This window comes from Coenobita brevimanus, chromosome 74, assembly GCF_032717465.1.
Source record: "Coenobita brevimanus isolate Jiangsu-jjx chromosome 74, ASM3271746v2, whole genome shotgun sequence".
Lineage (NCBI taxonomy): Eukaryota > Metazoa > Arthropoda > Malacostraca > Decapoda > Coenobitidae > Coenobita > Coenobita brevimanus.
The window spans coordinates 15,037,269-15,064,028 of NC_137027.1; the positions used below are offsets into that span (position 1 = coordinate 15,037,269).

At 43.1% G+C, this 26,760-nt stretch overlaps 1 protein-coding gene across 2 annotated transcripts; it reads left to right on the forward strand.

Annotated features, from left to right (window-relative positions):
* Window positions 1-26,656, forward strand: LOC145407877 (methionine--tRNA ligase, cytoplasmic-like). 2 transcript variants are annotated; one of them, XM_080278739.1, is made up of 8 exons: window positions 1-143; window positions 1,345-1,499; window positions 3,134-3,250; window positions 6,611-6,751; window positions 10,568-10,729; window positions 15,713-17,593; window positions 18,756-19,052; window positions 25,384-26,656. In XM_080278739.1, exons 1-8 carry the CDS (start codon window positions 47-49, stop codon window positions 25,543-25,545), a joined length of 3,012 nt encoding a protein of 1,003 aa, XP_080134865.1. In that variant the 5' UTR covers window positions 1-46; the 3' UTR covers window positions 25,546-26,656. The 2 variants fall into 2 exon arrangements, with proteins under 2 accessions (XP_080134865.1, XP_080134866.1); XM_080278740.1 differs by lacking the exon at window positions 18,756-19,052.
* The last annotated feature ends 104 nt before the right edge of the window (window positions 26,657-26,760 follow it).

Consider the following 26,760-nt stretch of genomic DNA (forward strand, 5'->3'; position numbering starts at 1 on the left):
TTTAGTGTAGTACATCTGGGCAAAGTTTATTTTGTTACTAAATAGTATGAAGCTTTTCAGTACAAGCGAACACCCTGACGGCCTTAAGGTACTGTTGGCAGCTGCAATATCAGGAACCCAAGTCCAGATTGTTGAGCACAATGGTAGGTGACTTCGGTGTTGGTATGAGGTTTTCTTTTTGAGTCCCTGAAATTATTGTTAATTTCCAGTGTGGGCAGACAGTATTACTCAGGTTTTGTTCTAACAAATCAGACGTAACGAAGCAAGAGTACAGGACGTAAACTAACACAATTGACCTAACCCAACCAATTGATAAAAGCACTTACTGACATAGCAACTGACTGTGGACTGAGTATGAATAAGCAGAAAGATAACATACTGGCCATTCCTGTCCATCTATCTAATTGTTGCCAGACGCCTTAATCCCGTAAGGGGTGGCTACAAACAAATCACCTGCATGTCGCACTGTCCCCTGCCATTTCACTGCCCTGTTCCCAGCTCACACCCCCTTCTCTCACAAACCTCTCCACTCCATCCCTTCATCTCATCCTTCCTCCCCCTCCCTCTCCCCAGCTCCACCTCACTGATATACACTCTCCTCGTTCGTCTTTCACACTCCATCCTCTCCACATGGCCAAACCACCTCAATGTGTTTCTGCTAATGCTTCCTGTCACATCCACATCCACACCACAATGCTCTTTCACATCCTCACTTGTTAGTCTGTCTCTCCATGTGACTGCACATGCTCCTCTCAAATACCCTAACTCTTTTCCACAGCACTCACTCTTGACTTCTGTCTCTCCAACAAGGCCCAAGCTTCACTTCCATATGTTAGAGTTGGTATCACAGTACAGTATATACTGCATGTTAGTAAGGATCATATAATTTATTCGTGACATCCAAGTTCCACGAAAATGTTACTCAAGAGCAAGAGGTTAGGTTTGTTGACATTGATGATGACATCCTACAGAAGGCCATGGGTAGATTTGGACCCAAAACCCATATGTGCCCAAATCATTCAGGTTAGTTAAATTAGGTTTGGTTGATTTTGGTTAGATTAGGTTAAGTTGTGTTAGGTTAGGTTTGGTTGATTTAGGTTGTGTTAGGCTAGGCTAGGTCATACTAGGTTAGGTTAGTGGGGTCGAATGATTAGTGACGGATTGACCTTGGAGTCGAGTTAACCTAAGAGTCCGATATAGTGGATGGCCGTTTGCTACTGTTTGCATATAACTGGTAGTTTTATATTTGATATGTTCAAACTTATGCAATTCTGCAACTTTTTAAAGCTATCAGAATGATATAATTCCTTTGGTTTCTACTGCTGCTATATGTGGTTCTTACAGGTCTGCCATGCAGTGCGATCCTGGAGGTGACTGAACGTAAAACCAGGTATCACCTCAGAGCCAACAGTGCTGTGCTATACCTCCTGCACTGCTCATCACACAATCAGGCATTGGACATTGAGGCCTGGTTGGAATGGGAGGCCACTGAACTGCAGGTTTGTAATGAGTGGTAATAGTCTGATATGCTCCTACCCTAGTATGAAAATTTCCCAAGTTATTCCAGTTAGGTGTGAAAAGGTTAGTCTGGGTTAGGTTAGTGTTACAGTAAATTGAGTTAGGGTAAGTTAGGATTCAAATATCCACCATGCAAGATGGCTAATAAACATTTGAAGAGTCTGTGGGGGCAGCATCTGTGTCAACAGTACATTCCAGTCCCATCCTAAAACCTAGCCCCCCCAGGTCTTGCAGTCAAGGATGCATTACACATCTACCTAATCATTTTCATTTCTGTACATTTGAGCCTGCGAATATCCTCTTCCTTTACTGCCCAGGTCTCACTACCATACAGCATTACATTCCTAACACTTGCTGCATACAAAGATCCCTCAGCATGTAGGGAGAGCCCTCTCAGTGTCAGGAGAGGCAGTAGCTCCCTGAACTTTCCTTCAGTCTTTCCTTGTCCTTCTGCCTATGGGTGACTTTACGCTCCCTCTTCTACCTTTCTTCCCTTCTTTCTTTCCTCTTCCTTCTGCTTGTGGGTAACCCTACACGGAGTGACAAACCAAATGGTTTCCTGTACACCTGGAAACTATTTACTATGCTGGGTGGTAACCATATAACCAAATTTTGGTGCCTGGTGGTTTAGTGGGTAATTAGAGCGCTCCAATCAGATTGAGCCAGTGAAGGTTTATATCCAAGTGGTTGAGGTTTATTGCTCATGTAATGGCACTCAGGGATGAGTGAGGCTGGTCACTCTCATCTTAATGTCAGGACCAACTGCCTAGCCCCGTGCACCTACGCTCCTCATGGGGCAACGTGGGATTGGATGATGGGGCAACGTGGGATGGATAAATGCTAAGTATTTTGTGGGATTTATTTGCAAGCAAAAATCATAACGAATAAAAGTATGTTTTGGGACATATTAACTTACAAAAAGATGATCTCCTGAATTGAGTGATTAGAGTAAGTTAAGTTAGGCAAGATTAGTCAAGGTTAGAAGGGACGAAACAGCCAGAGAGATCAACCTTTTGGCTGGAATGACCAGAAAGCGTAATGGGCATACAAGCAGATTAATTTTATTTTGTTTATAAAGGCTCCAGGATGCTGGTGGACTGCAAAAGGGCAGCTTCAGCCTGTAGTTCACCAGGTTCATGTTTCAGATGAGCCTAAAACCACAACAGCTTAACAATTTCATTTAGTAAACTGGATGGGTTAAGAAGCCTTTCCTAAGTTGAGAAACATTATTTGGGGGCTGAAAGAATAAGTGTTTAGGACATTGTGTGAATGAAATTGGTTTAAAATTGAGAGTGCAGTGTGTGGGGAAGCTCTGCCCCCCCCCCCCTTTTTTTTTTTTTTTTTCTGAAGCAGGTAATACTTTGAGATGTGGCCCTGTGGTGAAGATGGAGAATGAGAAGCTGATTGGAAGAGTGTATATGAATGAGGAGGAGGAGAAGGAGATCAAGGATGAGACGGAGAGATATATTAGAGAGAGGTGTTTGAGTTGGAGGGAGCGAGCCAAATGGCAGAGGACAGGGCACTGTGGAGGCTGTTTGTGTGTAACCAGCTCTTACAGAATTAATGCATCCGGGAATAGATAGACAAGTAAATAGATGTCACTTCTTTCTCGTAGCCGGTACTTGTGCCTTACCTGATGTCCATGGCTGGAGGACATAAGGACAAGATACTTCAGAATCAGTTAAGTTCCCTCCTCAACACCCTCAGCTCGTCCACTCTACCCATCTTGAAGGTAAGGCTAAAGTTTAGCACTGATAGTAATAGTAGTGTTGGTGGTTGCAATCCCATGATCATCAGAACTTGAACCCAGTGGCCTCCAGGCTGAAGCTGCCCTTCATCCACAGTCCACCATCCTCCTCTTGGAAAATAGGAACAGGATTAAGGGACATTTATATAGCTAATTGGGGAGCTCTGATATCCACTCACGTCCACCACATGAAGACATCCCTTTCCAGCACTTAGACTCAGATTTATGTTACTGTATGCATACTGTACAATTTTTCTCTTTGTGTCATCTTCTTGAATCCAGTGATGTCTGCTTCTGTTTTTATTCCTGCTATTAATAGATGATTATTTCAGTATAGAAGATTTCTTATTTTCAGGACTGCTGTAGTCACCTTGTACTTTATGCTTAAATGTATATTATACCGTATATGTGCGGTATAGTATAGGTGTTTCTTTTGTGTAATAAAGCAGTGGTGTGAGACATCTGGAGAGAATGGAGGGTGAGAGATTCGCTAAGTGTACGTGAGTTGGAGGGAGACACCAAGAATGAGATGGGGGATGGGATAGAGACATACTGTACTGTACTGTACTGTATATGAGTAGGGTGGTGTGAAATGAAGGGAAAGCAGCATGATGGCAGAGGACAAGTGACACAGTGTTGACTGAAATGTGAAGCAGTATTCATGTCTGCAGATATATTTATGCACGTGTGCTTTAGGTCCATTATTTACATTGTTTCATTTTTTAAGGCTCCATCCTTCTTTCCTTCCATCCTCTTCTGTCTTTCTATCCTTCTTTCTTTCCGTGTCCTTCTGCCTACGGGTGACTTTACACTCCCTCTTCTGTCCTTCTTTCCTTCATTCTGCCTGTGGGTGACTCTACGCTGAGTGACAAGCCAAATGGTTTCCTGTACACCAGGAAACCATTTACTACACTGGGTGGTAACCATATAACCAAATTTTGGCACCTAGTGGTTTAGTGGGTAATTATTGTGCTCCAGTCGAATTGAGTCAGTGAAGGTTTATATCCAAGGGGTGGTTGGGGTTGATTGCTCATGTAATGCCACTCAGGGATGAGTGAGGCTGGTCACTCTCATCTTAAATGTCGAGACCAACTTCCTAGCCCCAGCCTCCTATGCTTCTCTTGTGTCAGTGAAGGATTGGATGATGGATGGATGGATATAGATGGAGTGATAAGAGAGGTAAAAACTTGAGTAGTGGAGAGAGGGATGGCATTGGTAATGAATGATGATGGATGGAACATCTCAAATTTGTTTATGCTGATGATGCAGTGTTACTTGCACTCAGCTTGGGGATGGCCGGAGTAGTGACGTGCTGAGAGGAGTCCGCATCATCCTCACTGTCCTCATCGGAATCTTCCAGCTGGATACCGTACTTGTACATGTAGTTGAAGATATGATCTCAATATCAGACATGATCTGATACCCAGGATCGCCCTCGTCATCATCCAACCACTCACGCACTTCGTCCACATCCACCTCATCGCCAGCTGCACAAAGACGTTCATGGAAGTCATCCACGTCAAATCCTAGAAAGTCGTGCACTATATTGGCTCCGAGAAGCAGACGAGACCAAACCACTTTCCAAAGTCTTGACAGGGACTTTCCTCCATGCACTGGCCCAGTTGTAGATGGCTGACTTGAGGTTGTAGTGGCGAAGGTTTTCCACAGTCCGCTGACCTCGCGTGTCCTGTCCCTCGCTGCGCTTGGCCTCGTCCTTGAGAACAACCATCACCTCATCCAGGAACTTCCAACAATACAGCCTCTTTGTAGCCACGATCACTCCTTGGTCAGTTGGTTGGATGAGAGCAGTAGTATTAGGTGGCAAAAACAAGCACCTAATGCGGCCATTATCAGCCACCAACTCCTTGTCGGTTGGATGCGCAGGTGCATTGTCCAGAAGAAGCAGAGCCTTTACCTGGTTGCGTGGGATTCCCATTGTGTTCGTCTGATAATGGATGACCTTGACGAAGTGCCGGTGAAACCAGTCTTTGAAGATCATGGCTGTGAACCAAGCCTTCAAAGAATGGTACCAAATGACAGGAAGGACATCCATCAACCCATGAAGGCACCGAGGCTGCTTTACACGGCCAACAATAACGGGCCTGAGCTGGTGCATGCTGTTAGCAGTGGCACAGCACAAAGCAGATTTTTGCTGCGTGGAGAGCTTGCGTCCAGGTACACGCTTCTCCGTCTCCTCTGCTAGGGTGCTCGTGGGCAGCGAGTGGTAGAAAAGACCAGTTTCGTCAGCGTTGTAGACTTGGCTGAGAGTGAGGCCCTCCCTGTTGATCAAGCCCTTCACCTTCTGCCGAAACTCTTCAATTCCATCCTCATTGGGATCCAAAGCTTCGCCATGGGCCTTACAGTTGGTAAGCCCATGTCACAGCTTGAAAGTGAAGAGCCATCCTTCGGATGCCTTGAAGTGTTGGGTGTTGTGAAACCTTGTGAACTTCTCAGCAGCAGCCTTCAGCTCCGTACCACACACCAGCACACCAGCAGCACATTGCTGACTATACCAAATCAGCGTGGAGCGGTCAACTTCTACAAATCTGGGAGGGTACATAATCTTCCTTTGCACGTTGCATTTGGTCTTCGATGCGAAGTCTGCCGTTTACTGGGTGAGTTTGTCCCAGGATTTCTTGATATCGAACAAGGTAGAGTGGGCCAGGTTGAATTCTCGGAGGATGCAGGAAGTCGACCGACCCGCATCCACCTTCTCCAATATCTCCCTCTTCTTCTCCAGAGTCAGAACCACTCGTTTCCTCTTGTCGGGTGGCTAGGCCATCATCACACACATGAGTAAGAGGCAGTAGAGGAACAGCAGGGCCTGCAGCAGGTAGGGCACCACCACAAAAGCGAGCATGTGGGCAGCCACAGCAACGAGCATGCAGTCACAATGGTAGGTAGGCAGGAAATGAGGAGGATGCAGGGATGTCGTAGCGGACGTCGGAGGAAGTACGCGCCAAAACACAGCTGTTCATTACCGTGAGGCAAATTCAAAGTAGGGTTGAAAACATGTCTTTTTTGTGTGTTCTTACCTAATTGTTCTTACCTAATTGTATCTTTACAGGAATGAGTCAAGCTCGTACTGTCCCGTGTCTTAAACCATATTTATCATACATATCCTTAAATTTGTGTGTGTGTGTGTGTGTGTGTGTGTGTGGTTTCTGAGGACCCAAGCCCAAAATGTCTGGGACTTGGGTGTCCGGGTCTTACAGGGATTACTGTATTATAATCTATATTAGTACAGTAACAGTTGTATTTTAGAGAGCATGTGCCCAGGTGCCTCCGTTCCAAATCTGCAGCTGATTTTTAAAAAGTAAATGTAACGTTTTATTTCTTTTGCAGGAGGTTAATGCAGCCAGTGTGGTCCTTTTCTCATCTCTGCTTCCACTGATGACTGAGGATGCAAGCAGCACTTTCTTGAAGGAACACTACCCAGATGAATGGGCTTTCATCACCTCCTTCAGAGAGAATTCACTGTTTAAGGTAGTATGGCAGTTGATGGCAAATTACAGTTTGAAGATATGTAAATTCTTTATCATCATTATCTGAGCTATTCCCACCCAAGGTTGAGGTGATAATGACAGTTCTGCTCACTTATAACAAGCAAAACTCTAGACCTGCATCTTGGGGATAACAAGAAAGAGAAATACTGTACATTATATACATTGTTGTTGTTGTTGTTGTTGTTATTATTATTATTATTATTATTATTATTATTTGGTGGTAGGTAGAGGTACCCACCATCCGCTCACTCGATGTAGTGCGCTGTCAAGTGACTGCCCTTTCCATTCTTCCATTTTTCCATCCATCCTCTTCTGTCTTTCTTTCATTCTTTCTGTCTGTGGGTGACTCTACGCTGAGTTACGGGCCAAATGGTTTCCTGTACACCAGGAAACCATTTACTATGCTGGGTGATAACCATATGACCAAATTATGGCACCTGGTGGTTTAGTGGGTAATTAAGGCACTTCAATCAGAATGAACCTGTGTAGGTTTATATCTGAGGGACAGTTGGGGTTTATTGATTATGTAATGCCACTTTGGGATGAGTGAGGCTGGTAACTCTCATCTTAAATGTCAGGACCAGTTTCCTTAGCCCCGGGCTCGTACACTTTTCATGGGGCAGCACGGGATTAGATGATGATGATGATGGGAGTGGACTGCGAGATGGTGCTGGTTTTGTGTGTGCGGCGTGTTGGGGGGAGAAGGTGGAGATTGTTGGGCATGGGGGGATTGAGCTTGCTGGTGGGTCTCTTGTGTGTGGAAGAGTTTTGTTGTTTTGGAGACATGTTGTGTGCTAGATACGTGGTTGAGGTGGGGGTGGTTGGGGGGGTTCGGGGGACTGTTGCCTCTCCTGACGTTGGGGGGGCTCCCCCTGCGTACTGGGGGGTCTTTGTGTGCAGCATGTGTTGGGGGGGTGTTGCCGTGTGGTGGTGGGACCTGGGCGGTGGGGGAGGGGGGTGGTCGTGGGCTTGAGCATACAGAAATGACAGTGATTCGGTGGATGTGCGGTGTGTCCCTACGTTCGGTGCCTGGGAGGGCTGGGTTTGCTGTGTGGGGGTTGGGGATGGGGTGGGGCTGAAGTGTGTTGGTGGTGTGGTGGGGGGGTTGGGTTGGTTGGTTTGGGTATGTGGGGGGGGTGGGGGGGTGATGGTTGGGTGTAGGGGATGAGGGGTGTTGATATTGGGGGTGGGTTTGTGGGGGGTAGGCCAGGGGGGACATGGAACGGGGTCATTGGGTGTGGCCTCAGAGCTGGGGCCTTGAGCGGGGAGGCTGCCATAGATCGAGCAGCGTGGAGAGTCACCATTAGGTGACCAAGTCCAACGCATGCCAGCATGTTGGAGCATTCAAAAATGAAATGATAATGAAATTATTATTATTACTACTATTATTATTATTATTATTAGTGTGTGTAAGAAACTGAATCCAAAGGTGATTGTAGGGAAGAGTAAAATTATGGTCTTCAGGAGAAATGAAGTCACTGGATGTACAGTGAGATTGGATGATGAGGAAATGGAGAATGTGAATGCATTTTAGTAGTTGGATAGTGTGATCAGTAAGGATGGGGGTGAAGTGCTTGAAAGGGTATGGCATGGTATGGCATGAAAATGAAAAGTCAAGAGTAAGAGCAGTGGAGATGGGACTGCTGAGGGATGTATGTGGAGTGCAGAGAGTGGATAGGATATGAAATAATGTGATTTGTGAAAGATGTGGAGTGAGGAAGTCTGTGGACACCAGAATCAAGGAGAGTGTACTGAGATAGTCTGGTCATGTGGAGAGAATGGATAACAATAGAGTGGTGAAAAACGTATATCTGAGCAAATTTGAAGGAGGGAGGAAGCGAGGTAGGCCAAGGAGAAGGTGGAGGGATATGGTGGATGAGAGTGTGAGGAAGAGAGGTATCGAAGTCGTTGAGGTTAAGGGTCTGACAAGAGATCGAACTGGCTGGATGAATGTTGTGAGAAGAATTGCACGATCATGGATTTGGCACCCTTTTTTTAATGTGACAACGGTCGGATTGATTCTGTCGGATAAGTTTATGTGAAGCTACAGAATGTGGTGCAGGTTTTTGGCATATCAGATAAGAGGCAGGATTCCAGGGGCTTGGATGATGAGTGAATGGAAGTGTGGCCCATTGGATTGGGCAGACTTGGACTGTCTGGACGTTGCTACTCCTCACCTTCCCCTAGGGTGGGAAGGGAAGTCCAGATGATGATGATGATGATGATGATGGCATTGGTAGATGTATGTGCTCTCTTAATGCTTTCTAGTTACTATTAAAACTTCCCACGTCCCTGTGGGGTTTTATTATTCATGTCAGCATTATTATTATAGTTTATGTACTTATTTTAAACTTGCAGTAATTCAAAGACTATTTGACTTAGAGCCTTCAGACTTGCTTAATTTAATCGGACAGCTGTCTGCCTCATTTGGCCAAATGTGGTGGCAATCTGTCAGCCTGATCTCCGGATATTATCCAGAACACAGAAGAATGAGCCAGCCACGCAGTCTTAAGTTAGGAAACTGAAATATTACAACAGTATAGCATTAAGGTGAATGCAGTGTGAAAAGGAGTGTGGTTGTAATCAGTTGATTATTCTCGGATTATCATGGGTCAAAGATTGGAACTTTGCTGGATATTTCAGATGTCACCTGATTTTCCATGAAAAAATAAAGCTAGAGCCACCATACTTTATGCATTTATAGACTTTAGTGACCTGAGGTGACATGCACAAGATGGCTGACCTTGACCTTGAGGCCAAGGTCACATATCCACAAAGTTTCAAAAACAGTAAATTTAGTAACTCTGCTCCTGTTGGGCCTTCAGAGAAAATAAAAGTAGTTTCAGAATACTAAAAGACTTCTCAGTAAGCTCAGAACATCTGCTTATATCTAAATTGAATGCCATTCAACAGACATTGACATTTTCCAGAAAGGTTATGTTGCACACACACACACACACACACACACACACACACACACACACACACACACACACACACACACACAAAGCCAATTTCATATATTTTAAGGCTTAAAAACCACGAATGCCTTGATATAGAAGTTTGAGATTTTACATGTTTACATACATTTACAAATCTTACAAACACACCAAGTATCTGGCATAATGCAAGGCTGTGGTTGTAGGAAGTTTTTCTACAGTTGCAGTTACTAAAAGCAATTGCAGACTTCTATCTAGATATTATTACCTGTATTATTTTTATTATTATTAATTCTGTCTATTTATCTATCATCCAATCCTACATTGCCCCATGAGGAGCGTAGGAGCCCGGGGCTAGGCAGTTGGTCCCGATATTTTAAGATGAGAGTGACCAGCCTCACTCATCCCTGAGTGGCATTACACGAGCAGTCAACCCCAACCACCCCTTGGATATAAATCTTCACCGGCTCAATCCGATTGGAGCCCAATAATTCCGCACTAAACCACCAGGTGCCAAAATTTGGCTATGTGGTTGCCACCCAGCATAGTAAATGGTTTCCTGGTGTACAGGAAACCATTTGGCTTGTTACTCAGTGTAGAGTCATCCACAGACAGAAGGAAGAGAAAAGAATGAAGGAAAGAAAGACAAAAAAGGGGTGTAAAGTTGCCCATAGGCAGAAGGACAAGGAAAAAATGAACGAAAGGAAGACAGAAGAGGATGGAAGGAAAGAGGGATGGAGGAGAGGAAAAGGCAGACACCCAAGAGCAGCACTACATCGAGTGAGTGGATGGTGAGCGCCCCCACCTACCACAAATTATTATTTATTATTATTATAATTATCATTATTAATTAACAGGAATGTATAGCATCATGGTGTAGTACTAGTGGCTCTATCAGAAGGTGGCTTGGCCAGGCTTCACACCTGTGCAGCCCCCTCCACTCAACACTGGCTCTCCTTAAGGTCTCCTCCACTGCTCCTGTCACTATGGCCTCACCTCATATCCCCTCCCCAGACCAGGTAAGCAAAACAGTTACAGGTTACTGGAAACGGTTGGAGAAAAGAAATAATCTCAGATGTGTAATAAGAGTTATAACTTCGTATGTCAGCTTGGACTTTGAGTGTACTGTATGTACTTGTGGCTGAGTTACATGCCTGAGCAATGATGACTGATGATTATCGTTTTGTTTTGTTTAATTTTTAAAGGCTCCAACATATTTGCATGCCTCAGCCTTTGTCACCTAATGGCAGCTCTCCATGCTGCTTGATCTCTGGCAGCTTCCCTATTCAGTCACTTATCCCTGAGGTCACCCTCAGTGACTTTGTCCCAGGTCTTCTTCAGTCTGCCTCTCTCAACCCTATCCCTAACGTTAACACTCCTCACTTTCTGCACCCAGTTATCATGCCCCATCCTCTCCACATGCCCAGACCATCTCAGTCTACCTCTCCCCATCAAATCACCAATACAGTCCAGTACCATCCTATCTCTCAACTCCTCCTTCGTAAATCCAGCCCACCCAGGCCTCGCAGTCAGGGACACACTGCGCATCCACCTGATCATTGTCATTTCTGCATATTTAAGCCCATGAACATCCTCTTCCAATACTGCCTAGGTCTCACAGCCATACAGCATTACATTTGTAACACATGCCGCATACAAAGATCCCTTTGCATTGAGGGAGAGCCCTCTGAGTGTCAAGAGAGGCAACAGCTCAGTGAACTTCTTCCAACCACTCCTCACTGTAGCCACAGAGCTAGCTCCAGCCCCACCTCCAGTACATAACATGTCTTCCAAATAACAAAACTCTTCCACACACTCAAGAGACTCGCAAGCAAGATCAGTCCTTTCATGCCTGACAATCTCCACATCCTCACCCCAACACACCGCACACATGAAATCAGCGTTATCTCACAGTCTACCTCTAATACTACTACATTTCTTATGCACCCACTTACCACAAACACTGCACAAGATGGAATTGCTTCCCACGCCCTTGCTGCAAATCGCACTTGGCCACTCTCCCTCTTCTTTGACAATACCGGCACCAGCCTTAGATACCAACATTTTTGTGTATCTGCAATTACTCTGAAGTCCTTGTGCCCCATACCATCTCTCCACTTGCCTAAATCTTTTTCTCTGCTTCCCTTTCATTCTCTGCAGTCATCACCAAATCATCGGTATACAACAGCTCCCATGGAAGTCCATTTCTGAAGACTTATGAGAGGGTTTCAAGTACCATGATAAACAACAATGGACCCAAGACTGACCCGTGATGCACACCAGTATTCATGGAAAGCTCAAATCTCCATTCACCCTTACCTGGGTGCAAGCTCCCACTTACGTAGCCATAACCACCCTACCCAGCCACTCCTTGATCCCAAGCTCTCTTATTGCCCACTTCACAACCTCCCTAGGGACTCTGTCAGAGGCCTTCTCCAAATCAACAAAATACAGATACCTTTCCTTTCCTGTATATTTTTCCTGAAGCTGTCGAACAATGAATATGGCACGTTTCATTGGTCCCTCTTCCTGGCGTAAACCCCAACTGCATCTCATCAATATTTACTGTTTCTCTTATCATACCGCCTAGAACTCTCTCCATTACCTTCATTATCTGGTCCAAAAGCTTTATGCCTCTATAATTTCCTCTTTCCAGGCCATCACTCTTCCCCATGTATATATTTACAATTACATTCTTCAGCCAATCATCTAGGACAACACACTCATATATAATTGGATTTATCAAATCAGTGACCAAACCCACTCCTATGTCACCTGAGGCATTCAACATTTCAGCAGTCAGCCCAGACACATCTGCCTTCCCCACCTGTATCATGCCTATTGCCTTGCTCACAGTAGCAGCTTCAGTCAAAGGCCAAGAGCCATACACTGGATCTGCCAGCTTCAAACCTTCCCTGTCCCAGTCAAACTCCTCATCCAATAACTGGCTTTAATGGTCTTTCCAGGCATCGTTAATATACCTGCTGTTCACCACTACCTTTCCTTCATCATTCTTCAACCACTGCTCACTATGAGATCCCTATTTCCTTTTTAATCTGATTTGCCACGTTAAATATCATTTTCTTCCTTTCCACACTATTTTGGTTGTCAAGTAACAGTCTCTGAGACTCAGACTTTGCCTTGTGAACCTCTTTTCTAACCCTATATTTGGCAGACAGGTATTCATCTTTGTTACCACCCTGTTTCCATTCATGGAAAACAATTCTGTTCTTCTTAACTGCAGCTTCTACACCCTCATCCCACTACCAAGTTACACTATGTCATGGTGGGCCCTTTGTCCATCCACACAGTGAATCAGTAACTCTCAGGAGGTTGTTGAGAGCTCTATACTGTTCATTATCACTTCTGTCAACGGCTCCATGTTCAGCCACCACTCTACTAATCATGCTGTAGAAAGCATCCTTCACAGCTTGTTTTTTTCAGCTTCCATATTTTTCTGCTTGGTGCATATGTCCTCTTTTCCATTTTCTGCTTCGTAAGCACCATGTCACATATCAACAACTTGTGTTGCTGCACGCGCTGTTCACCCACAACAACTTTAACATCCCTTGCTAACGCCTTTTCAGTCCTCCTGATCAGGAAATAGTCAATCTGGCTGCTATTTCCTCTAGATTCGTATGTAATCAACATACTCCCCCTTTTCCTAAGATGTGTGTTTCACACAATCATGTTCATTGTCTCCCCAAACTTGAGTATCCATTTCCCTTCCTCATTTCTTGTACTATATGCACATCTCCCATGTACTCCTTCATATCCTTGAGTTGCTTCACTTACATGACCATTTAAGGCGATCGTCTTCATTTTTGATGAAAAACTGAAATTTTTTAATATTCTGACAAAATTCCACAAAGTTCTGGCATGTTTCCTCTGTCTCTGGACGAAGTGATATCATCTTCAGAAATGTATAAACGTTTTGAATTTGCATTTTTGTAAACCCATTTCAAGCACTCAAGTACAGCTTTGGTGCTCCTACATGCATCATGATATAGCTTTATGCAAAATTTACATTGAAAAATCATTTGTTTTGTAGGTAAATCTTTGACTAAATACATCTTCTTTTGACGTCTGGTATCTTTTTTAGTCTGCGGCCAGAGGCACAAGAGAGTCAGGGTGTGTTGGCCAGTGTCCCACAACCTGACAACTTTGACAGTTGTTTCCAAAGAACACATGTTTTTAACCTTTGGACTCTGAAAGCTCCTAAACTAATAAAACTATTGAAAAAATAAAGGTACCACTGGAAAGACAATAAAATATACTATTCATTTTCTAATTGGAATGTTTGTATAATGATATGTTTGGTGTACAGAGCTTTCCAAACATCCAGGATATTGGTACAATAGGAAACTTAGATTTTCTTTGAAATAAAAATAATAACTGCTATCCTTGTAATGCAAATATCGTAAAGCGTATTAGAGAATCTGTAAAGCAACTCTTTATGATTAGTTTGCCACATAGCAAGCCAAATTTTATGCATTACTTTAGAACCCCATTAATATCATATAGATAATTTAGAAATTTTTGACAAAATTCTTTGATCAAAATTCTAGCAAGCTGATTTTGATGAAACTTATCCACAAACAATCCACCATATAGGTCTGTAACTGGTGTAAATTGCAGCCTCCTAACCTAAGTAGTAAGAGCAACATGTCAAAAGAGATGATGGGCTTAAGTTCCCTCCCAAAACTAGTCTCATCATCCCCCATACCACTCACTACACATATTAAGTCATCTCAGAATCTATCTGTCTCTACCTCATCCAAGCCTGCCTGTGGAGCATAGGTTGCTATAAAGAAAACATTATCCCACCAAACAAAATTTTCACTACTATTATGGTTATTATTATTATTTTCAGTGTTATTATGATGAAGATGGTAAGTATTAGCCTCACTTAAGAGCCTAGAAAAGTGTAGTGGTGTATCCCGGTAGATCACACTGATGGACAAAAATAGCCAAGAATTAAGTACTGACCAGCCAAAAATGTATTAATCCCAGTTCTAAATGCCTGGACACTCTCAGTCATTAAAAGAGTACATCAACATTAGTGAAAGGGTTAAATGATGGATTGCAGTCATCATCCGAATAATAGCTTTAGAGGTAGCCAAAGCAAAATCTTAGGTGTCATAGTATCTCTTACAGATTATTAGAATAATTTTGGTAAAGAAAGTTATGCAGCTTGAAACTAAGGAATTGACAGGTGATTGAAATGATAGGATGAACTATTCACAGAGAAGCATCCTCAGAAGATACCGGTGGGTGTTCATGAGATTTAACATTCAAATGCATAAGTTTATAGTGACCCAGAACAGGTTAAATATAACGATTTGGGGTTAGTAGGAATAAAAAACATGTGTCTCTGTGGATGTTGTAGTGAACTTCAAAACACAAATGCATTAGGTTTAGCATAGACCAGCATGAGGTTAGTACTGTATAATCATAGGATAGCAAAAAAAAAAAAAAAAAAAAAAAAAAAAAAAAATTATGATAGGTTAGATGTAAGATAAGTCAAGGTAAAATACATCATCAGATTGAACGTTTTAATAAAGGTATAGCACAAAAGTCTTTAACAGTAACTTTAGGTAAGGTTAGATATAAGGTAAGGTAAGGTATATCATCTGATCAAAGGTTTTAATAAGAATAAGCACTCATATGCTAAAGCGGTGTGTGGTGCGGCAAGAGTAACAACAAAGAAGAAAGGTACAGCATGGTGGGATGAGGAGGTAAAGAGAGCGGTGGAGGAAAAAAGGAAGAAGTGGCTAAAGTGGTTACAGGATAGGGGTTCAGTTGAAATAAGAACTAAATATGTTGAGAGCAAGAAGCACGTAAAGAGACTAGTCAAGAGGAAAAAGGAGGTAAATGAGAATCTAGGAAGAAAAATGAAAGGCCTCCCTAAGTTGCATTAAATCATGTGGAAACAGAAAGAATAAACTAAATAGGACATGACCTAGATTCAGGCAATTAACACAGAGATCCTTAACTTTCAGAGTAAGCCGACTAGAGCAGCAATGCCGGTGAAAGACACCCAGTTTAAGGAAGCCCGATTATCGTGGGAAAACCCAACAGCCTCAGCTGCTAAGCCCAGAGCCCGGCCTGTGCCTGTACTTCCAGCTGAAGGGGAGACTAACATCCTTATCACCTCAGCCTTACCCTACGTCAACAATGTTCCTCACTTGGGTAATATAATTGGGTGTGTTCTCTCGGCTGATTGTTTCTCAAGATTTTGCCGACTACGAGGGGACAACGTTCTGTATATCTGTGGCACGGATGAGTATGGAACAGCCACTGAAACCAAAGCTATTACTGAAGGTCTAACACCAGCACAGATCTGTGATAAGTATCATGCCATCCATTCTAACATTTATAAGTGGTTTAACATTGATTTTGACTATTTTGGACGAACCACAACTAAACAGCAGACAGAAATTGCTCAGGGTATCTTTAGAGACTTAGATGAAAATGAAAGAATATTTCAGGAACCAGTTGAGCAGCTGTACTGCGGTAAGTGTGAGCGTTTCCTTGCTGACCGATTTGTGGAAGGAGGGTGCCCCCACCCAGGATGTGGATACCAGGATGCAAGAGGCGACCAGTGTGATGGTTGTGGTAAACTGGTTAATGCAATGGAGCTCATGGCGCCACGCTGCAAACTGTGCTCAAATTCACCTTCTGTGAAGTCCTCTACTCATCTCTTTATTGACCTCCCCAGCATTGAACAAGAGCTGTGTTCCTGGCTGGCCACTTCATCCCCAAACTGGTCAAACAATGCCAGGGTCATTTGTGAAACATGGCTGCGCGATGGTCTCAAAACCAGGTGCATCACCCGTGACCTGAAATGGGGTACCCCAGTACCTAAAGATGGATTCACGGACAAAGTGTTCTATGTATGGTTTGATGCTCCCATTGGCTATGTAAGCATGACTGCTTGCTACACAGATCAGTGGGAGCAGTGGTGGCATAGTAGCCCAGGCAAAGTTCAGTACTATGAGTTTATGGCCAAGGACAATGTACCCTTCCACAGTGTTGTGTTCCCAGCCACCCAGCTGGGTACTGGCAGAACTTGGACTAAAGTTACTCACCTGGTGGCCACAGAGTACCTTAATTATGAAGATGGAAAGTTTTCAAAAAGTAGAGGTGTTGGCATATTTGGAGACCATGCAATGGACACAGGCATCCCCAGTGATGTGTGGCGTTTCTACCTACTTTACCTGCGTCCTGAGACCCAGGACACTGTTTTTTCATGGGTTGACTTGCAAGCCAAAACAAATACTGAGCTTCTTAACAACCTCGGTAATTTTGTTCACCGTGCACTGTCCTTTGTATACAAGTTCTTTAATGGTGCTGTACCTGATGACCGACCAGAAGAGGCAGATTACCAGGTGATGGCAGCAGTTACCCAAGAACTGGGCCAGTACATTTCTGCCTTGGCCTCCAACCGGCAGCGTGATGGTCTCAGAACAGTCTTGGCCATCACCAAGCTTGGCAACCAGTACATACAAGACAATGAGCCATACAAATTGATCAAGCCCAACAGGTCAGCAGAAGATCATGAACGCGGGGCCACGGTGATTGCAGTGGCCGCCAACATGGTAGCTCTGGTGGCAGTCATTCTGGAGCCGTACATGCCAGACACAGCAGCCAAAATCAGATCCTTTCTGGGTGATCTACCTTGTCTACGTTGCCTTCCCACTAAATTCAGCCGTCTCCTACCTCCTGGCCACCTCATCAAGGAACCCACGCCTCTTATTACTGCCCTGGATAATGATACAATTCACAACTTGAGTAGAAAATTCAGTGGGCAGCCGTCACCTCTGAAGGCACCCTCGGACCCAGGCCAGGTGGCACAACTCCAGGGACTGGTGGATGAACAGGTATTGAACATTAAAGTTTTAACCTTGTTGTTGTGACCTAAAGCTCATTTGAATGTGTACCCAGGGGACTGCAAGATGTATTTGCACTTTCCCTGCAATCCACCATCCTCTTTTCAGGGTACAGGGATGGACTTGAAGGAAGTTTGCATAACTTAGCCGCCCAGTTTTATCAGTGCAACTATGCTCAGGTGTTCCTCTTCAGCACCAAAGTTTTTGTCGTAACAGGAATATTCATGCTGTACAGTTAGGTGACCATGGCCAATGTATGCAAGGATGTTGGAGCCTGTGAAAATGAAGCGAAAATTGAAACGAACCCATCTCTCTCTCTCTCTCTCTCTCTCTCTCTCCTCTTTTTTTTTTAAATGGAGATTATAGACTTTCACAACCAGGAGGGTCACATATGGTCTTCATTAATCCATTCAGTGTGAAATACATTCTGAAGAAGAAATATATCACTGGAGTGACGAGATTAAGTTCCGATTGCTTAGTGTTTGATATTACTCATTGGTCCTGGAATTTTGAAGTTGCTTTCCTTTTTGCTGGATGTTTGCTCCCATTCAGCCTGCCCCCAAAGAAGGATGACCATTCCCATCCCTCTAACTATCACCCAGGTGCTTTAACATCCTGTGTTTCAAAAGTGTTTTAGTCCTTCAAATATACACCAGGTCAGCCCTGGAACTGTCTCCCTCTGTCTTTGTTTCCTATTGCCTGTGAGCTCCAGTGTTTCAAATGCAGAATGTCCAGGCATCTTGAAATGAACAGATCTTGAATTTGGTTCACTTTTATTTATTTGTTATTATTTTATTTATTTATTTATTTATTTTTTTTTTTGGGGGGGGCTGGCCTTTGGTTTCTTCTCCCTTGCATAAGGGGGAAAAAAAAAAAAAAGACAGTTAATGAGGGTTGAATGAATCATTGGTGAATGTTTCATGTACCCTCAGTTTGAGGTCTGGTATCTCAGTCTAAGTAGCAAGAATATCCATCCATCTATCATCCAGTCCTCTTTTGTCCCATTCAGGGGTATAGGGGCCTAGGGCTTAGTTATTCACTCATCATATTTAATGTGAGGAGGAAGTAGGAAGAATATACAGTGATCCCCTTGTTATAGCAGTTTTCATTTTCTAGAAAAATGTTAAAGAAACCTTGGCTTTACACTTTACAGGCCAGCAAGGTGCGGAAGTTGAAGGAGGGAGGAAGTTCAGGCAAGGATGAAATTGCTGCAGAGGTGGCAGTACTGCTTAAATTGAAAGGAGAGTTGGCAACTGCTCAAGGTGTGGACCCCAGCACTGCAGGCAAGGACAAGAAAAAGGGAAAGAAAGGAGGAGAAAAGGGAGGAGGAGGAAAAGTAGTGGAGGAAGAAAAGGCACCTGAAGGCACTAAGAATAATACAAATTCTCCACCCAGACTACCAGTGAATGAAGAGGATGCTAATAAACTGCAGGTCCTTGTCACACAACAGGTAATAATTTTTTTTCCCTCAAAAGTGCCACTTCTATAGAATTCAGTATTCCCTTTTTTACTCAGACTTGGCCAAAAATTACCACATCTTCATTTGAATACTGACTTGTAGCAAGAGCTTAACACTAGAATGATGCAGGTCACGTAGAAGTGATATGGAAAGAATGTAAAGCCATAGCATTGCTCTGTTCTTCCACTGAGTTACATGAAATAAGATGCAAAAGAGTAAAAATCTGGGCCTAGTGTAAAAGAACTATAGGGCTCAGAACTTTAAAGTAACAATGCAACTGCCATTTCAGAAGTAGTCTTGCATCAGAACAGTGGCTCTGTCCAAGCCGTTTAATCCTTCATCACAGTACAATCAGTAAGATAATAAGATTTTGGGAAAAGAGAAGCCTAGGTTTGACAAGTTCTGTTGGCTTTAAGAATCTTGGTTATGAAATAAAAGTGGGTGGAGAGGTATATGATGAGTATGGAGTGAATTGAGGGTGAGAGCAACGTGATGGTGAAGGACAGGGGTGACCTAGTAGTGATTTGTTTGTGGCCATCCCCTCCGAGATCAAAACTGTGGTTGTAGATACATAAACAGATAGATAGACAAATCTGATAAATTTCAGTCATACAGAAAGGTAAGGAATTAACAAGACTTCAAAATAACTGGATGAAATATGTGTGAGGAAGCGCGTGATAAAGGTTTGGCACTTTTTTATAACTGTACTTGATAGTTGATGGAATCCAGCATGTGTACCCTAAGTACATGCATGAAGAAAGATACAGTGGAAATACGAACAGGATAGGGTGTTTCAAACTCAAAATTTTGTGCTTGTTGAACGCACACATGCTAATTGAGTTGCATTTCACAAGCATTGACCATGCGCAGTATGAGCACAACTGACTTGCTATCCATCCTGCGAGGCATGCATGTTTTGCCCGAATAAGAAATTATTCTTTTTCTGGCTAACATCAAAGGCTATTCCAAAACTGAGTTCTGGGATGGCAGAGGTGATGGGAAGATCAGTGCTGGATATCCTGAAGCAGTGGTCACAGGTAGAAGACTGGTTGGCCAGCCTCTTCTTTGATATTACCCAGTCCCACATTTGCGACTTAATACTAGCTGGTATGGATTTATTCATACCAAGTCAACAATTCACTAAAAGATCAAACTCCAAAATGGTTTGATGGCAATTGTGCCAGAGCAACAGCCCAAAAGTCATTAGCATATAATTCTTACTTAAAATCAAAAACATCTGAATCACTCTCCCAATTTAAAATTGCTAGAAATCATGCAAAAGCTGTATTAAATCTATCTAAATCAAACTTTCTTCAAAAGCAAGCATCAAAACTACTTAACAACCCTAATGACAATAGAATATTCTGGTCAACTCTTAATTCTTTCAATAATAACTTTAACAAGTCATCTTCCATTCCTCCACTAAAATCTTCAGATGGCAATATTACAAATGACCCACGTGGGAAAGCAGATATCTTTGCTAGTACCTTTGCAAGAAACTCTACCATAGATGATACCAGCCAGAATGTCTCAGTGCTGGAACTTGATTCTCCCGAAATTGCCCCACTTAAAATACAGACAAGATTTGTAAAATCCATCCTAGACAATTTACCTACCAACAAAGCTCCAGGCCCAGATGGAATTCCGCCAGTTGTTTTGAAAAAGTGTTCCCCTGAACTTGCCTCTGTCCTAGCCAAATTATTCAGACTATGCATACGTACTTCTTTATTCCCAAATTCATGGAAAGAAGCCAATATCCACCCAGTTCCGAAGAAAGGAAGTTTGTCTGACCCCTCCAATTACAGACCAATAGCTGTCACATCTTCTCTTGGTAAGGTATTTGAAACTTTAATTAATAAGCATATTGTTAAACATCTTGAATCCAACAACTTAATTAGTGATAGACAATACGGTTTTCGCCACGAAAGATCCACCATTGACATACTCAACCTCTTAACTCATACCATCCATCAATCAATTGATCTTTTTGGTGAAACTCATGCAGTAGCTCTCGATATCTCTAAAGCTTTCGACAGAGTATGGCACCGTTCCCTGCTGTCCAAACTCCCTTGCTATGGATTTACGTCTTTTGTTCCTTTGATTTCTTCTTATCTTAGTGACAGGAAAATAAGAGTAAAAGTAGATGATGTATATTCGAATTTCCACTCAATTAACGCCTGCGTGCCGCAGGGATCAGTTCTGGCGCCAACCCTATTTCTGGTTCATATTAATGATCTCTTATCTGTCACTCACAATCCCGTTCACTCATATGCAGATGACTCAACACTACATAGTTCATTCACACTCAGACATCCATTTACAGAGTCTAATATCTCTGCCTCTCAACTCAGTACAGCCATCTCCATAAATCAAGATCTAGCTACAATCATTGAATGGGGACAAAACAACCTTGTCTCTTTTAATGCTAGTAAAACTAAATATATACAGTTTACTAATAGACAGATATTGCCAGATTCGTACATTACCTTCGGTGCTACTAATATTCCCATCTCCAAAAGTATTGAAATTCTTGGTGTCTCAACAGTGCCCTCAGCTGGACCTCTCATGTCAGATCACTTGCTAAAACCGCCTCAAAGAAACTTGGATTATTGTACAGAGTCCGTAACTTCTTCGCCGATGAGCAGTTAGCTATAATTTATAAGAGTCATGTGCGCTCTCAGCTTGAATATTGCTCACCCTTGTGGAATGGTTGTGGAGAGGTTGCATTAAGACAACTAGACAAAATTCAGAATAAAGCTGTTAGAATCATTAACAACCGTGCCATTACATATAAACTACCTCCCCTGCAAGTAAGAAGGAATGTTGCCTCCCTTGCATTATTTTACAGATATTTTTTTGGCAAATGCTCAGACGAAGTTGCGTCCATGGTGCCACCTCTCCATGCCTTCCCTCGTGCTACACGGGCATCTGGTAGCGCTCATGACTGGAATGTCACTCAACCATATTGCAGAACTTCTGCCTATCAGAATTCTTTCATTCCCCGAACTGCATCTCTCTGGAACTCGCTTCCCCAGAGTTGTTTTCCTCCAAATTTCAACCCACAACTGTTCAAGTCTGTTACAGATATTTTATGAATAGAGGACACCAGTAATCTGGTGTATGGATTATTTTTTTTTTCCCCATTTGTTTTTCCTTCCTCCGTTCTGTTATTTTAAAAAAAAAAAAAAAAAAAAAAAAAGCAATATGGGCGTCCATATGTCCATAGTGGGGCTTGCACCTTCATCCAGAACACCACTGGGAAACCACTTCTCTTCATGGCATGACACAACCACATCCACAAGCTTTTCACTGGGGTCTTTGATGTGTTCTTCTCCTCCGGCTCGGAAATCTCTCTATTCAGCCAGTTCAAGGATCACTGAGGTATCATCGATCGGCAGGTTTCTAACCGTATGAAGCTCAGGCCAATCATTCTGATCCACAACCCTTAGGTCAATGGATCTTGAAGCACCGAGACGAGCTGGCTTCCTTCATTATTTCCAAACTCCAGGACGACCATACCGTGATGCCTACAGGGAATACCTTGAACTTGCACTCTGCTTCCTGGTTATCATTTCCCTGAAACAAGGAAGTGCTCTGACAGCAGATTCCGCCATCCAAGAGCATACAGCAGGGCCAGATGGATGGGATGGGGGATCTACTTGCTGATGATTTACCTGTTCCGGACCAGTTTCCTCTCACACCTCACAAGAAACGAACCGTGAAGTGGATAAACGTCTTCTCGGTCATGGTGTACCGTCGAGCTTGGTACTCATCGCCAGTTGGAATCAATGCACCCACAAAAGATCTGGCACTCTTGAAGACGCTACAGATCTACAAGAACCAGGTCGATGAGGAAGTGGGCGGCACAGCATTAAAAAAAACTTCAGAACCATGGCTGGTATCTGAATGAGGCTCTTGTAGCCTTTGGCTTTTTCTCAAACCTTTTGCATGAGGATGAAAAAGCTCAGATGCCCCTCCTCCTTCACCAGAACCCTCCCTCGTATGGTGAAGACAAGGAAGGTGGATCCCCAACTGTTGCAATACCCCACGGACTTGGAAATTGCTGATTTTGTCGTGATCCAAACACAAAACTTCTTTAAGTGTTTAGAGAAGGAAGTTCCCAGGGAACTCGAGGACGTTGAGGAGCACCGCAGCTGGCTCATGGCAGTCAGTGTAGTCAACGACTGCAAAGTATGTGGAGTCAAGCTGCCACCTGACTTTAATGAGAAGCTCGTGAGGAGTGAGGACGAGAGACAGCTGGCCCTCCAAACCATTGCCAACCACAGGAAGGAAGTTCCTCAACTGCGAAAGTTCGTATATGTTTAATCATCATGTGTCCTGCTGTGTGTTTTGGGGTATCAGGACAGTATTCCCTGGAGGACAGTATCCCCCCATGCACAATATCCTCCGAGAACAAAATCTCCCTGGACAATATACCTCATACACAATTTCCCCCAAGGACAAAATCCCCCTGAACAATATCTCCCCTGCAGCATTTCCCCGAGGACAAATTTCACCCCATTTTTATGTACAGTACTGTATCTCTGTGTCCCTACTGGTTACAAATTACAGCTCATTTAGATAGGTTTGGTTAGGTATATAAATATGTATCCATCCATCCATCCATCATCCAGTCTTATGTTGCCCCATGATGAGCGGAGGAGCCCGGGGCTAGACAAGTTGGTCCTGACATTCAAGATGAGAGTGACCAGCCTCACTCATCCCTGAGTGGGATTACGTGTTAAATGTCAGGACCAACTTGCCTAGCCCCGGGCTCCTACGCTTCTTACTGGGCAATGTAGGATTGCATGATGGATGATGGATGGAGTAAATGAGAAGCTGTTGAATGCTCTGAAGAATATGTTGAGGGTGCTAAGGCTGCAGTGCCTGTGGATGGCAAACTGAATGAATTTTTCAATCTGAATGTTGGATTGAAACAGGGATGTGTCATGTGTCCATGGTTGTTCAATTGGTATATGGATGGGGTTATAAAAGAGAGAGAAGGTAGGGCAGTGGATGTTGGGGCAGCCCTAATTAGAGAGGGCAGTATTTGGAAACATCCTGTCCTGTTGTTTGCAGATGATACTGTGTTGTTAAGTGAAGATGAAGGGGAACTACAAGGCTTGGTGAATGAGTCTGGAAGAATGTGTAAGAAATGGAATCTAAAGGTGAATGTAGGGAAGAGTTAAGTCTTGGTCTTTGAGAGGAATGGAGTCACTGAATGTACACTAAGGTTGGATAATGAGGAAAAGGAGAATGTGAGTGCATTTAAGTACTTGGGTAGTATGATGAATAAGGATGGTGAGTGCATTTAAGTACTTGGGTAGTACAATGAGTAAGGATGGTAGTTTGGAAGATGAAGTGCTTGAAAGGATACAACAAGGAAGAAAGGTTGCTGGTTCTTTGAAAGCAATGATAAGAAATAGTGAAATGAGCGTGGAAGTAAAAAAGTCGCTGCATGACAGTATTGTGATACCAATTCCAACGTATGGAAGTGAAGCTTGGACCATGTTGGAAGGACACAAGTCAGCAGTGAGAGCCATGGAAATGGATTATTTGAGAGGAGCATGTGGAGTTACATGGAGTGACAGACTGACAAATGAGGAAATAAAGGAGCATTGTGGTGTGGATGTGGATGTTAAATGATAGAAAGTGATAGGAGGAATACATTGAAGTGGTTTAGCCATATGGAGAGGATGGAGAGCGAGAGACTAACTAGGAGAGTGTATGTGAGTGAAGTGGAAGGGGGTAGAGGGAGGGGTAGGCCAAGGACGAGATGGAGGTTGGAGTGGAGATGTATGTGAGAGAGGGGGGTGTGAACTAGGAGGAGGACAGTAAAATGGCAGGGGACAGGGTAACATGGAGATGATTTGTTTGTGGTCACCCCTTATGGGATTAAGTTGTCAAGCAATAGATAGATGGATAGAACCAGAATTCTAAAGGTTTGAATGGTATGTGAATGATCACCTGTCCTTTCGTCAGTTTTCGTTTCATGTTTTTGGATACTACCTCACCCCAGTCGGGGGTGAAAATATAGGTTAGGATGATGATTATGATGATGGTGATGGTGGTGATAATGGAGATGAAAAAATCAAGTGAGATGTATAAAGGCGTGTGGTGATGCCAGCAAAGAGAAAGTGAGTGCAGATTTGGGTGATAATGGTGATGATGGTAATATACAGTAGATAATGAGGATGAGAATTATGACATCACCTCATCTCTTTCAGGGTGACCAAATTAGATACATAAAGGCACGAGGTAATTCCAGAAAGGATGATATGAGTGCAGAGATCGATGATGATGACTACCACATCTCTTTCAGGGTGATAAAGTGAGAACCATAAAGGCCCGAGGTGATGCCAGTAAGGAGGAATTGAATGCAGAGGTTGCCATCCTAAAGGACCTTAAAAGACAGCTGGCCTTGGCTCAGGGGATTGACCCAGATACCCTCAATGCCAAGGACAAGAAAAAGAAGAAAAAATAAGGAAGAAGAAAATAAGAGAAGAGAGTATGGAAAAAAGTAGAAAATAAGGGAAGAAACTGTGGTGTAAAGAAGTAGGAAAGAAAGGAAGAGTAGTAGGTACAGAAAGACAAAAGGAAATTAAGTGCAGTAAGAAAATGAAGAATTGGGTTTTTCCTGAAGCTGTTGGACAATGACAGTATATAAAGTGGTATATAGATTTGGAAATTTTTCACCTGCTGATTCTGCACAGCTTCAGCGGGCATTTACACTCTAAAATCTCTATAATGCCATAATGAATTCAACATTTCTATATATATTATATACTGAACCTTATATCCTCTACTGTCTGTCATGTGTTAGTGTTACATGATTCATTCACGTTTAATTAAAATCAAAGTTTTAACCCTTTTGTTGTTGTTGTTGTTGTGACGACCTAAGGCTTATTTGAACGTGAACCCAGTGGACTGTAGGATGAGATTGCTCTTACGCTGCCATCCACCGTCGTCCTTTCAAGGTACAGGGTGGGACTTGAGGGAAGTTTGCACAACTTAGCTGCTGTTTTATCAGTGAAACTACATGTGAGTGGTCCTCTCCAGCACCAAAGTTTTCATCATAACAGAAATTTTCATGCTGTACATCTAGGTGACCATGGCTGACGCATGCAAGCATGTTGGAGTCTTTAAAAATGAAAAATGAAGTGAACCCATCTGCCTGCTCTCTCTCTCTCTCTCTCTCTCTCTCTCTCTCTCTCTCTTCTTTTTTAACAAAATTAATACCAAAATTTTTATGATAGTCATGAAGAAGTGCAGTGGAAAGGATGTAAAGCCACGGCAAAAGGACAAAAATCTGGTTCAAGTTAAGGTGAAAGGAAGTTGATTTTCTTAGGATTAGTCATGAAGAAATGCTATGGAAAGGATAAAAAGCTGTATAGTTGTGAGGTAGCAGTGTGTCTCCTTGATTACCGTTTTAAGTGAGGCTTGATAATAAAGTTGCAATGAATCTCCTTCATTTCTAGTCCATTGATTCTCAGTAGGCAGAGATTTGTAACCCCTTTCAGCTTAGTTGATGACCAAGTGTATTAGATTGGAGGGTAGATTTGACTAGTAACCAAGGAGACTCATTACTACCTCATATCTAAGACTCAATTCAACTATGACTTAGCATATCTGTTCTTTTTATCTGATGGCAGTGGATTATAATGAGTCTCCTAGGGTACTAGTCACATATCTATTGCTT